Genomic DNA, 14,405 nt, shown 5'->3' on the forward strand with positions numbered 1-14,405 from the left:
AGGCACAACCTATAGAGAATTACAAAAGTGGCATCACAAAGTGCACATGAGAAATCCTTGCAGAAAGAGAGAGAAACATGCTAGCGGAGCTTAGTTTAACAATTGATTTGGACTATAATTTTTGAGAGCTGGTGTTCATAATCCCTAGTCGTTATTCCTTGAATATGTTGTATTTAGGTCCTTAGACAATGAGTTTAAGCATAAATGGTCAAATGGAAGCTTAGGAAACTTGAACTACTTGGTGCTTTCTATTATCAAACGAACCACCTGGCATGGAAATCTAACCACTATGGTACTTGCTAAGAGAGCTATAAAAACTCAATTTTCAATTGGCTTTAGATCTCTACAATACTTGCTAAGAAAGAAAACTTGAGGAACCACCTAAATAGTAGGTTCAATCTCCTAGAGCTAAGAAATTTCCATCAAAATCTTAGGTGAAGCTCTTCATTTTAACCAAAGAACAAGTGAGTCAATGTAGTTCTTGTATTTGGGGTTGTGAAACAACCTAGACAATGGACTCCTTCCCCTAGTTGTGTGTTTAAGCCTTAGGTGTGAACTTTCCTACACAAGTATCTCCATAGACTTTGGATCTAGCTTGGGTGTGGTCAAATGCATGTAATATTACAATACAATTGGCCTAGGGTCAGATGTAGAATTGAAGTCCTTCCTTCAGTTTCCAAACATTTTTGAATGCACAAATAAGTGTAAATTACTTATGTTTATATCCTTATGGATGGTTCTAATTCTTTTCATATGTGAATGATGTAATGATTTACGAGTTTATAAATCTAAATGATGCTTGAGAATTGAGGGAACTCATTGTTGTGATCATGAATATGCATACAACATCTGAAAGTTTGTGAAATATTATATATACATAAATCAACCTATTCCTATTCTAGTTGTTTTTTCTAAACTAAATTTGTTTAACTTCATCACTTGTAGCCATAACTCCAAAAATTTGGAAACCTAGACTGCCCCATTATCAAAAAATTCACAAGGATTTAATATAATGTATAGCCATTAGGCCCTTGGGTTTTTATATGACTAAGGACTTCAAATTTCTAGTGGAAGCGAGGTTATCTCTCTATCACTTACTAGCCTATTTTCTATGTTATATGTTTATGCTACCAAAACTGACAACTAGTAGAGTTTAGACTCCTTTTATGTGGGCGAGAGATCTAGTGGTGGGCACCAAAGGTAACCCTGAGGGTGAAACCACCCTTACCTCCCTCTACTCACAAATTATCACTAAAATCTTGGTACAATCCATCCTAAATGCATGCGCCCATGTGGGTTAAACAATTATTCTAGTGTTCCAAGGTGGAATGAAGAGGTCGCCATACTACTCAACGCTCATCGCCTAGTATTTTTCTCATGTTCAAAACTTCTAGTGATGATACCATTGAGTGACGTGATCTAGGTTTGACTTTGTGGGTCCCTCTTCTACTGACTAGTTAGAGTACTTGAAAGCCATGTGGGAACCACATGGTCAAGTTGATGAGGTGGCCTTTTCTTGTTAGATGGAACTTTATTTGAGCATAACTTTCAATCTATGATTCATATTCAGGTATAATTTATATCAATGGGAATGTCTCAACAAACTGAACACAACGATGGCATCAAAATTTAATTTCACATATTTGGAAAAAAAGAAGTTTTTTTAACTCCATTTTCATAATAAACCTTGGAGGTCAGGTCAAATAATAAGTAACACCCCTCACATCCTAATGTAATTCAAAGGGGTTGGATGCGGTTACACAACTATGGAGGTCGAAACCATAGCACTTTAGAAGGCTCTAGAGTGAGACTATGTGTTGAATCTTTAGTCTATAGCTTCCATGAACACACACCTTCAAAACTTCAAAATGAAATTCATGTTTTAGAAGAAAAAATTTGGTAAGAAATAGAACTTACTTTGAACTTTGAGGTCATGGTTGACATAGCGTCTTAGGTTCTTGACATAGGAGACTAAAGTTCGTCAAACTTTTATATGGATTTGTACTAGCATATTAAGCTACTATTGGGAAATATTGTTGTGGATAGGAGAAAAACTTAGGTTAACCTCATGTATAGGATGGATGAGCTCAAGGATCTCATGTTTGATGATAAACATAGGATTTCAAAGCTTGAGATGGGATTGTTGCTAAGCACTCTAATTCCACCATAATGAAATTTTTAGGAACAACCCATCAACCTTGACACATGATTATCTTCCTAAAACTTAGGTTCCATCTATTTCATAGTTTTGGCTCTTGATTCTAATGTTTTCCCATTTGGGTTGTTAATATTATAATTTTAAAGTTTATGTCTAGTTTATTTCCCTTATTTTCAACTCTGCAGTCTCTAGAGGCTACAAATTTTGACTATTGTTGTCAGTTTCCCCCATGGTGGGGCAACATTATGTCTATGCATTTTCACATTTTGGACTAACAATTGAGGTTAATTTTAGTTGTCGTAAACTGTATATTGATTAGTGTATTTGATGTAAACATTTCATATTTTAAATGCAAAATTATCTTAAGAAAAAAAGTTCAAAACAAAAACATACATATCAACCTCTGAGATAAATCTCAACCCTTTATTTTGAATGGTAAAAGTATTCCACGGATATTTTATGTAGGTTAATCACAAACATCCACCTATTAATTTTTGACAATTAAATTAAAATTGGGAGAGATCTATTCTAGAAAAGTAATGAAAGTAGTAATATAGATAACAAATTGATCCAATTCATTATATTGTAATATTATTTTTGTTAATAAAATTACGAACAATTTCTTTAAGGAAAAATTCATAATATGTATCTCACATCACATTAAAATAAATTAAAATAATGATTATTTATATTCATAACTATGATATTTCATAATATTACATTTAAATTGAATTAATAAACACACACCCGCGCGCGCACACACACACACACACACACACACTATATAAAGTTATACAATTGATATAAATATAAATAATATTATTAAAAGGGAACATAATTCTATCTCATCTTTGGATCCACCAAAGTGTTGAAAAACATAAAATATCTCAAGGTCAATTTTTTTCCTCAAGTTTCTCACTCAAGAGATTTGCATCTTGAGAGGCTTTATTGCTGCATTTCTCTTGATGCTTGTTAGATCAAGAGATAAGGTTGATCTATGCTCCTAATAATAATAATAATAATAATCAAAATAATCAAAATATAAGGTCACGACCAAGCAAGACATCATATTGGTATATGAGACCACCTAATTTGTATTATTGGATGATTTTATTATTCAACAAAAATTCAATATACTAAAAATTTTGAAAATTATTTCTCACACATACAGATCATGCTAAAGTGAATTGTTAGAGTTGTCTATGGTGGTTATGAGGAAGAAATGGAATCCTCCCCACTTAGATTCAATTCCTACATGTAACATGACAGATGTTGTCAATATTGACTATATATCTATTTCTTTAATATATTTAACTTTTATATATTATTGGAATATTATATTTTTACTATAATTATTTATAAATTTACAAATTTAAGCGTGTATGTTATAAATAAAAAAAAATAACATTCATAGCAAAATTTAAACAATTAAAATATCTATCTGTTTTTATAGATTTGACTTTTATATTTATTAAAATATTACACTTATGTTAATAAATATATGAAGTTATATTATATAAAGAGAAAGAGAGAGATATTTTATATATTAAAATTTTATATTCTATTGAAAAATTATATGACTATTTTAAAGGTAATATATATATATATATATATATATATATATATATATTATAATTTAAGTTTATATAATATAAGAAAAACCAGTGATAAATGATAAATAACAATATAATTAAAAAATTAAAATAATTTTTTAATATATATATTGCTTTTAATATTTAATTTTTTATCTTATTAAATATTACATTTCTATTATAATTCTTAATTTAAATATTAAAGTATTTTTTAATATAGATATATTTCTCTTATATATTTAATTTTTATATTTTATTAAAAATTTATATTTCTATTATAATTATTTATAAATATATATATATATATATATATATATATATTTATTTGATATAAATTACAAATTAACACATACATATTCAAAAAGATAAAAATAACAAAATTTTAAGATTAACGTATTTTTCCAATTTTTTTTGTTTATTTATTTGTAAGTTGTTTTTGTTTCTCTAAGTTTGACCGGTGGCTTGAGAAATTGGGAGTCAGGGGTATCTAAGCCATCAAAGTCATCGAGGATCATACCCAGTCTGGGCCATGCGAGCCCTAAACTGTCTGAATTTTAATGTTTCTCATTTAAGCCATCAAAGTTATCTGAGATCACACCAACCCTAAGATCTTTGGATTTTAATGTGTCTCCTCCCACTAGCACGGGCCCCACAGATCCTAGGTCCCCTTGCTGATGAGGGCCATCCTCAACTAGTTGTGCTTGTGAGATTTGACAATTATTTTTCCAATTTAAATGTGTTTGTTTTCTATATTTAATTTGTATATTTTATTGAACTATTACACTTCTATTATAACTATTTATAAACATATAAATTTATATAATTAAAATGTATATCACAGGAATGAATATATATTAAAAAATAATAAATACAACAATATCTAGAGATTTAAATATATTTTTTTAATTTACATATGTTTCATTTCTATATTTAACTTTAATATTTTTCTAAAATTTTAGATTTATAGTATAATTATTTATAATATATAAATTTTTATAATTTAAATGTATGGTGTAAATAAATAATTAGTATATTAAAATTCAATAAATAAATAAACAAATGAAAATGAAAATGAAAATGAAAATATTATTTAAAAAAAAAGTCTTGTTCTATGCAAATGAACACTACTCTCACTACTCTCAATATTTTCTCTAAGTTAATTTAACATATTGGTATTATCATCTATTCCACTAATGTAGGAATTTTTTTTAAATAATGTTTTAGGTTTTACGGTTTTATTTTTTTAAAGATTTCATAATGAATTTGAAACAAATTTAAGTATAATTTTATATGAATTTTGTGAAATTGTTTGTGCTTGTGTTAGGCTTGAGATTTGTAAACCTCATAGAATAAATTTTGCAATTAATGAGACTTGACTAACTTCTAGTTTAATCATTTTGTTTGTGGAGCAGGGTGACTCAGGTTAGCATAATGAGATGTTATCCCCTCCACCTAGTTACAAACTTAAGGGTTATTGGATATACTCTTGGTGTTATGGTGTTAGGTTTGATTTTGGGTCTAACCCAAATTACTCCAACAAATTATGGATTCACTATGGTAAACAAAAAATAGAACAAAGAAAAAAGAAAAAAAAAATCATGGTGTTGGTACCTCAAGGGTTGATTGCACAATTTGTTCTTCCATCAACTTCAGTTCAATTCTAAGATACATGTTTGCCCTCTTTGTGATAAGATTAATACAACCACATTAAAAATATTAATGTGGTTGATATAACCAACTTCATAAATATAACACAAAAAATTATTGCAACAAAAAAACTATTGCAACATGAAGAATGCCTTACCAATGCACACATTTACTTGATTAATCATGTATAAAAAGGTTATGGGTCAACTTTAACTTGAGAAAAAAAAATTACACACCTTATTGTAAAATGGACTATTTTGCTAAATAAAATTTATTTATATATAAATGAATGTTATAAATAATGACGAGCAACTTATGATGGAAAAACTTATTAGAATTGAAATAATCTTAAATCCCTAAGAAATTGGTGGGCCGGAGCCGCTTGGCACAAATGTAATTTGTAAAATTTATTAAAAGTAATTGACCATTTTGCTAAATGATATTTACTTATGTATAAATGAATGTTATAAATAATAATGAGGAACTTATCACAGAGGAATTTATTAGATTTGGAATAATCTCAAATCCTTAAGAAATTGGTGGATGGAGAAGCCACTTGCCAAGAATCATTTTTTTTTATTTTTATTAAAAGTCAATGCAACCAAACAAACTTTGTAACACACTAAAACCTTGATAAGCATTCAAAGTAAGCATATGTTGAGTATATTCCCTGAGAATCAATCTAGACAGACAATTAAAAAAATAAAAATTAAATCATCAAATCTTCATCCACCTTAAATTAAAATAAGAAACTTTTTGTAACTAAAAGAATGAGTAACTCTACTTATATGAAATCTTAACATTAATTAAATCATATACATATTATTAATATTATATTAATAATAAAAAAATATTAACAATTTGGCGTGGTTTTAATTAATTTATTTATTTTTATCTTACTGTTATAGTGACCGCAACCCATTTATATTTATAAGATATAAAATAATTAGTAATAAAATGTTTTGCCAAAAATTATGGATTATGTTGTGATATAAAAAATCTAACTATATTCAATGTCGTGTTACCCACGAGACTGTAAACTAATACGATGACAGGACTGTAAACTAATACGATGACAGGAATGATTTCGCTTTTTAAAATTATTGCAGCCTGTGCAATGACTATGATTTCTCTTCATGTTCGTGATGGCAGGCTTCTAAGAAAAGCATGCACGAGGGTGGCATGAATGGTAAGTGCATCTCCATCGAAGTAAAAATGGCATGACTCGGAGGTGCATTCGAACGGACTCACCCATATACCGTCATTACTCCTCGCATGTCATATTATCGTTGGTCGTACAACTGGCTCTCGCGAGCGTCCATATTGTATATTTTCCTCGTCATATTGTTGAAGACTGTTAATGTTTATGGTGCTGGACTATAGCAACACTCAGTGCTTTCCCTGTTCTGTTAATCGCTGTGGTTGCCTTGTACGCTTTATCATATCATGGAAGTCGCGCAACCAAGGTCGAGACTAAAGCACTTGACACTGATCCGAATCGTCGCACATTAAGAGTGGATCTTGTACTTCGAGACTGCCATGTCTCTCCGCTACTGGATGGCCAGAAGCTTTCAACTGCGGAACGACTGCGCCGTGCTATTGAACGAAGTCATGTCAGGCGGCGCAGGTTGCAACAGTTTACTTCCCACAATGCTGACAGTTACTACAGCCCATTAGCGCTCAACGATTTTTTGATGCAAATGGGGATAGGATCTCCGGTTCCCGTATATTTGCATTTCGTCCTCGACACGGGCAGCGACTTGATGTGGACGCAGTGCGAACCTTGTGGCCGCGATTCATGTCTTGCTCAGAATGATCCAATCTATAATCCCTTCCAATCGTCCTCTTACACCAACATTTCTTGCTCTAACCAATTTTGTAAAGCTATAGTGTCGACATGTAAAGCCCCGGATTTGCTCGCAAATTGCGGCTACGTCTATTGGTATGGAGGTGGTTCGTATACCAGAGGAGTCTTAGGTTACGAGAGGTTCAGTCTGGCGACAGCAGGTTCCCTAACGCGGACAGCCTCTCTCAACCTTGCGTTCGGCTGAAGCGTTAGTAATGAATCCGATCCTTAATCGTATGCGGCGGGTATAATAGGTCTTGGAAGAGGGCCTCTATCACTGATTTCCCAGATTGGATCCTCCGTTGACAACATATTCTCCTATTCGGGAACGTATGTTAGTGTTTGTAATGAGCTTTGTAGTAGAATATGACTATATCTTTGCATCGTTCGCGTGTTACAGTTCGTTATTATCATGGTCAGCGTATTATAGTATTTAAAATAAGCTTGGTTCTGTAATGTTTTGGTACACTCCAGACCTTAAGTTTTTGCTTTTATAAAAGCTATATCCATCGTTGGTTCTATATTGTTTACCATTATCATCTAATGGCAGATGTCTCCCGAGATCCTTTTTATATGTTCTCATAAATCTGTCGAATTATGCCGAAGCTGTGGTGAAATAGATGAAGTTTCCAATCTTCATCTATTTTCAATTCTTTTTCTTTTAAAACAGTCGTAAGGGAAAGCTATAATTTCCATAACTGAATGTAGTTTTTCTCATTATTTTTATTCAAGAACAATTATATTTTTTTGGGATTTTTGGTGGGTGATTTATAAGGAGCAAGCTTTTATCTAGAGTTTATTATGATAAAATTTTGAAATTTCACTTAAAGTAAATTTTAAAATATAAATATTAATTTAGGGGAGATAATATTAATGCGGGTGGCGGTAGGGGGAGTCATTCAAGCTGTAGACATCTGATTAATTGTAGTTTGCTACCTCTCCTTTTTCTCCATGAAGAGAGTCTTCTGGATAAAAGACTTGGGTCGGTCGGGCCTGAAGTTGTGGGGATTAAGAGGCTTGCGTCTTGTCTTGATAATGTATGCGTCGGTTTGAGGGTTAGTTATGGTAATTGGATTGGGCATGCTCCTGTATTTGTCATGTTTGGTCTCCTTGCTGTAATAGGACCCATGGCTTTGTAACTGTACACAGTTGACCTGGCTAGGCTCTAGGGTAGTATAGTGAAGTCTCGAGCCTATGGTTGTTGGGGTAGTATAGTGAAGTCTTGAGCCTATGGTGTTCAAAATTTTGAGTTAAGTCGAGACGGAAGGGTGCTGAGTAATTTAGTGCAGGTGGGCTGTGTTGCCGCCAAGACTCCCAAGACTCCTTGACAGTCCTATGGGAGAAAACCCTTGGGCCATATCCATGCGAGTCAGTATGTGTTGAGTCTTCCCCTTAAATCCTATTAGTCTTGGTGTAAGGGGATGAAATCCCTGCTTGCTTGCTTGTTTCAGTGAACACTGTTAAAATTTTTTGTGAAGCAAGGAAGGTTGATACGACCCATGTTGTGGTTTTACAGGTGTCTTTTATCTCTGGACAGGTGAACATGTTGGTAGCAGAAATCGCAAGCTGGGTTGTTGTGGGTTAATACCACGTGCAAGTACTCAGCGTCACATTTCTTCGAGCTGCAAAACAATAACCATGGCTCGTGTGGAGGCTTGAACCTGAAGCCCCGCCCCCCAAGGCTATGGTAGGAAGAACAAAGTTAAACATGATGATGGCTAATCGAGTGGACCTAGAGGCAAGCTAAGAGGCCAAAAGCTTCTGTGAGCATCATTAATGAAGTTGCAGAAGCTTACCACAAAGGCACAAAAAAGGAAATTCAACAATTGATTGAGGAATGGGAGGCAGATTTGAACTCCGAGGCGGAATCAATGAAAATCAATGTTAAGGATTGGCAGATCTTGGTACATGATCTTGGGCATACAAAAGGCCGAATAACCCAGTTTGAAAACACCCTATTTCTTTAGTGGTCTATGAAAGGGATTTTGGGCCATGCCCTAGAACACATAGCTCTGGACATGGCCAACACAGTGCAGGCTTTCCCGAACTATAAGCAAGGCTTCGAGAAGCTCCAACTCCAAATGCAAAAGTAGGATGGGCACCTCCAGTGCATAGAAAACTATAATATCCCTATCGTAAATAACTCAATGTAAAATCAAAAGTTACGAATCAGCTATAAATCTTATTCTTTATATTTGTAAAAACTCAATTAATGATGGGAAAACCTAGAACAAGTTATTTCTCCAACTACCACACCCTTCAATAAATATATAGCTATGCTCCAACGGGGGAGACCTCATGAATGTCTCCAAAGTTTAAGGAAGTGGTTTTCAGAGGTCTGTTACACTTATTCGGTTATAGGTGTCCTCTTTCGCATCTAATACTGATAGACGTGTTGGGGCACACAAATAATAGTCATTAAGATAATTTCTTTTTAGAAAAAATGTGCATACTTCATGTATGGAAATAATGGCTTTATGAGAGATCTTTTAAAACAAAAATAGAGATTCTTTTCGTAAAAGACACATATGAATAGCATTTATACGAGAACAAGAATCCATACTTGTTTTACAAAAAGATTATGTGCATTGAAGTAAAAGTAATTGTGTTTGGAAAAACACATGTTGCATGCACAAAAGGGTGGCTATTGTGACATTGGAAATATGATTTTGCGTGTACGTAGAGGAAGTATTATGTTAACTTTCTTGAAAATAATAATTGATGTTAACTTTCCTGAAAATATTAATCTCTTGAAAAGATTGTCTCGCTGGATGAGTTGTATCGATTTCTTGATTTTGGTGCATAAAAGGTTAAGTTAACCTTGTTATTGCTTCTTGATTTTTATGCATAAGGATGGGTATCTATAATAATTTCTTGAAAGGGAAGCATGAGAAACTTACATATAAGAAGATAGAGAAATGAGGTTATAATGACTTCCTTTTAAGAAAGAAGTATGTAATTGTTTACATGAAATGATGGTAGAATTCTAGAGAAGGGAATATGTGTTGCATACATTAAAGAAGGGCTGTTGTGATAAGCTATTGGATGCACAAAGAATAGTCATTGTGATATAGAGATATGTTCTTTGTATGTTAGAAAAACTATGTTGAGTTCTTGAAAAATAACTATGTGAAAATAACACATGTGCAAAAGCATAGAAACAATAGTTTATTACATGTATGAAGATATAACGATTGTGTTATATATTTTTAAAGAGAAACATGGATTTGTAGAACTAATGGATTAGATCTCTTAAAGAGAAATATGCAATAGTGTGAATAAACATTGTGGAAAGTAAAACAAGTATTTACTTGAATATATGTACTAGTTAATTATTATGACATGCTTGCTCATGCACATGAGTAGATGTTAAAAGATCACCTTTAGAGACTGATTACTGATTGATTAATATTGTATCTAACCTTCTTGTCAAAGCTTGTTGACAATAATAAGGACATGAAAACGACGATGGTTTGTGCCAAAGAAAAATGATGTTTAACATTGTGGTAGGTAAAAAACTAACGGTCCATGCTCATATGTACGAGTTGCAGGGTCGCACATTGATAGAACAATCATGCCACAAGGATGTAGAGAGTGGTAATATGTAAGTAAAGGGTTTCGTGGAAAATGTAAAAGCTTCTAGCTAGTTATGTGACATTTTAAGGATACTTCATTGTAATAATTTATAACAACGGATAAGGGATGGAATCCCTTATAAGCCATTGAGTGGGGTGAAAACCCTCACAAACGTTTAATAATAAAATTAAATGTTTGCTGGTTTTCATCATACGGGGTTTCCAGGGTATATCGATGTTCAATGATGTGATTGCTTATTGTGTTAGTTTGATGATGTTGAATCCTTGATGATGCTGATTCCTTATTTGATGTGATAATCATAATGTCAAGTATGTGCTTAATTAATATGGTTAAGGAAAATAGGAAATGGATGCAAGGTTCATAGATGATTTATGTTATTGTACTATAATAGTGGTTGACAATGATTATGCTACTTACTGTCCTCTATTGAGATTTACTTTATGTTCTAAGAACATCATATCTAATGGTTAATGAGGAATGTGGAGTTGTGATTTGGATAATTACTTGTGGGTAATTTGTGTAAAAAATTCTAACTCACTGCTTTTACATGTGAGGTTACCGTGGTATGTTACAAAAACAATCTACCCTACACCCTCTCTAACGTAGAACTCTCGGGGTCCATTGAAAAAGACCCGACACCAGTGGAATCTGCTTCAGCTGAGGAAGTAGATTAGTCAGTATGATGTCTCTTTCTGTGGTTTTTTTGATGCAGATCAATTTTACTTTTCAATGTATAAACAATTATACTAGTAGGCAAGTAGATAGCAGGATAAGCATAGACATACAATGATATATTGTGTGGCTAGAAAGACATAAGACTTACCATTTTTGGATGGCATACCATGCCGTTAGGTGGCCGACAAACTTGGTTTCCCACAGAGCAAGTTGAGATCACCTAACTATCTTTAAAACTGGTTATAACTTGTTGTTAAACTAATAGAAAAAAAAGATACTACCACGCTTAACAAAATAAATAAATATTTATATTAAATATTATTTTAAATAAAAACCTACATAGTGTAAAGTTTATAGATTCAAAACCCACCCTTTGAAAACAATTTGTTCCATGTAAATAAATACAAGTGAATATAGCCTAAACTAAATGCTATCCATCCTTGATATTAACTACTTTATTCATCAATGGGTTAGAGTTCCCTATCCTTGATATTAACTACTTTATTCATCAATGAGCTAGAGTTCCAAAATATTTTCAGTATGTTTTATTATGCTATTACATTAAATTTGTTTATTTTTTTTGGTATTTTACTTGTTTGTAAATATTTTTCATCTTATATGCTTGAGTTTTTTAAATATAAATATTTGTTAAATAATATTTTAGATTATATGTTTTTGTTTGAGTCAAATATATATATATATATATATATTACTAAATTAAAAAAACAAATTATAAGCTTGGTTGCATGATAAAGATTTTTTATTTTAAGTTTAATTTGAATATAAGATAAATAATGTAAGAGAAAGTGCTTTTCATTTTCAACTAAATGTGCTTGTGGGTCATACTTCTAGTGATTTCCTTGTATCAAATACAGGTACATTACTAGCATATAGCCTCAACGTTACACGCTCTTCGTATTTATAGTGTTTTTAGTTAGCCTCGCAGGAGCATATAGCTGTATCCTTACGTGGTTTGCATGATAGTGTTTCTAATAAGCTTTGCAGGGTGACCATGTTATAGTATGTAAAAGCTTAAATAAGCTTTGTTCACTAAACTTTTGGTACATTCCATACTTCTAAAGTTTTCTGTTTTTATAAACCCTATATCCATAGTCCATTGGATATGGTTTATCCTTGTTCTCTAATGGGAGATGTGTTTTTCCAAAGGTTACATTATGCCTAAGTGGTGCATACATAATCATTTATGTGTTCCTTGGTTTCCTTTTAGTTTTTACTTTTTTACATCGTAGGAAAATCTATTCTAGATCCTCAATAGTCATCTATCTCTTATATATTATAATATTTTAGTTTATTTTAATAAAATTTTAAAAATTAATTTATTTATCTTTGCACGGTTCTGCAAGTGTTTGTAATGAGCTTTATACCAGCATATATTAGCATGGTCAGCCTGTTTTAGTATTTAAAATAAGTTGTATTCTCTAAAGTTTGGTTACACTTCAAACCTTAAAGTTTTAAAGTTTTGTGTTTTTTTAAACTCTATATCCATCTTGATTCTATCTTGTTTATCCTTATATTCTCATGGCAAATGTTTTCCCACTTTTTACTTTTTATTTTTTATTTTTATAAAATTGTCGCATTATGTCTAAATGGTAATAGTACATACCTAATCATTTATCTCTTTTTTCCTTTCCTTTTAATTTGTCTAAATAGTATATATTTATAATATATTTTATTTTATAGTAATACATTTTTAAAATTTAATTTATTTATTAAAAATATTATTATAATACATATATATTTTTAAAATTTAACTTCTTATTAAAAAAATAAATTATAAATATAATAATAATACAAATAAAAAGTAATTTAATTTAAATTAGCTAAACTTTAGAGAGTGAAAATTTCACAAATTCAAAATCCACTTTTTATATAAATCCAAATATCCCCATACAAGTTAATATAGTCTAAACAAAATGTTATTCATCCATGATATTAATTACTTTAATGATTTATTAGTTGGAATTTCTCAACTCACAAATTAATCTTACAAGATATATCTTATATTAAATACTCACCTATTTCTTATATATTTATAATATTTTGGTTTATTTTAATATATTTTTAAAATTTAATTTATTTATTAAAAATTATTTTTATAATAATGAAAAATTTGGCTTTCATGCTTTTGTTGATGTTGTCCAAGATTATCTTTAATAAACTAGTTAATCTTACAAGAGATATCTTACATTAAATACTTATCTATTTCTTATATATTTATAATATTTTGGTTTATTTTAATATATTTTTAAAATTTAATTTATTTATTAAAAAATACTTTTATAATAATGAAAAATCTGGCTTTCATGCTTTTGTTGATGTTGTCCAAGATTATCTTTAATGGTTTATTAGTTGGAATTTCTCAACTCACAAGTTAACCTTACAAGATATATCTTACATTAAACACTCATCTATTTCTTATATATATATAATATTTTAGTTTATTTTAATATATTTTTAAAATTTAATTTATTTATTAAAAAATATTTTTATAATAATGAAAATTCCTAGCTTTCATGTTTTTGTTGATATTGTCCAAGATTATTTCGGTTACCTATGTTGACGGGGATATATATCCATATATATAAAATCTAAACAAGATGTTATCCAACCCTGATATTAATTACTCTAATGATCTATTAGTTGGACTTTCTCAATGCACAAGTTAGTCTTACAACATATATCTTATACTGAATACTCATCTAAATAATTCGTTTCTTTAGGTCTGATAGACCAAAGATTGGTCTAAATGGACGTTAACCACCACCACCACCACCACCATCATTATCTTGGTTTATTTTAATATATTTTTAAAATTTAATTTAGTTATTAAAAAAACTATTTTTATAATAATGAAAAATCTTGGCTTTCA

General features: G+C 30.8%; 1 protein-coding gene across 1 annotated transcript; it reads left to right on the plus strand.

Moving 5' to 3' along the window:
• Nucleotides 1-6,564: 6,564 nt before the first annotated feature.
• Nucleotides 6,565-7,448, plus strand: LOC149220875 (aspartic proteinase nepenthesin-2-like). Its single transcript, XM_089387231.1, has 2 exons — nt 6,565-6,586; nt 6,781-7,448. The coding sequence occupies exons 1-2, from the start codon at nt 6,565-6,567 to the stop codon at nt 7,446-7,448; spliced, it is 690 nt and encodes a 229-aa protein (XP_089243357.1).
• The last annotated feature ends 6,957 nt before the right edge of the window (nt 7,449-14,405 follow it).

The sequence above is a fragment of the Pinus tabuliformis genome, chromosome Q (assembly GCF_031772625.1).
Source record: "Pinus tabuliformis cultivar Carrire ecotype Pingquan chromosome Q, CPIR1, whole genome shotgun sequence".
NCBI lineage: Eukaryota > Viridiplantae > Streptophyta > Pinopsida > Pinales > Pinaceae > Pinus > Pinus tabuliformis.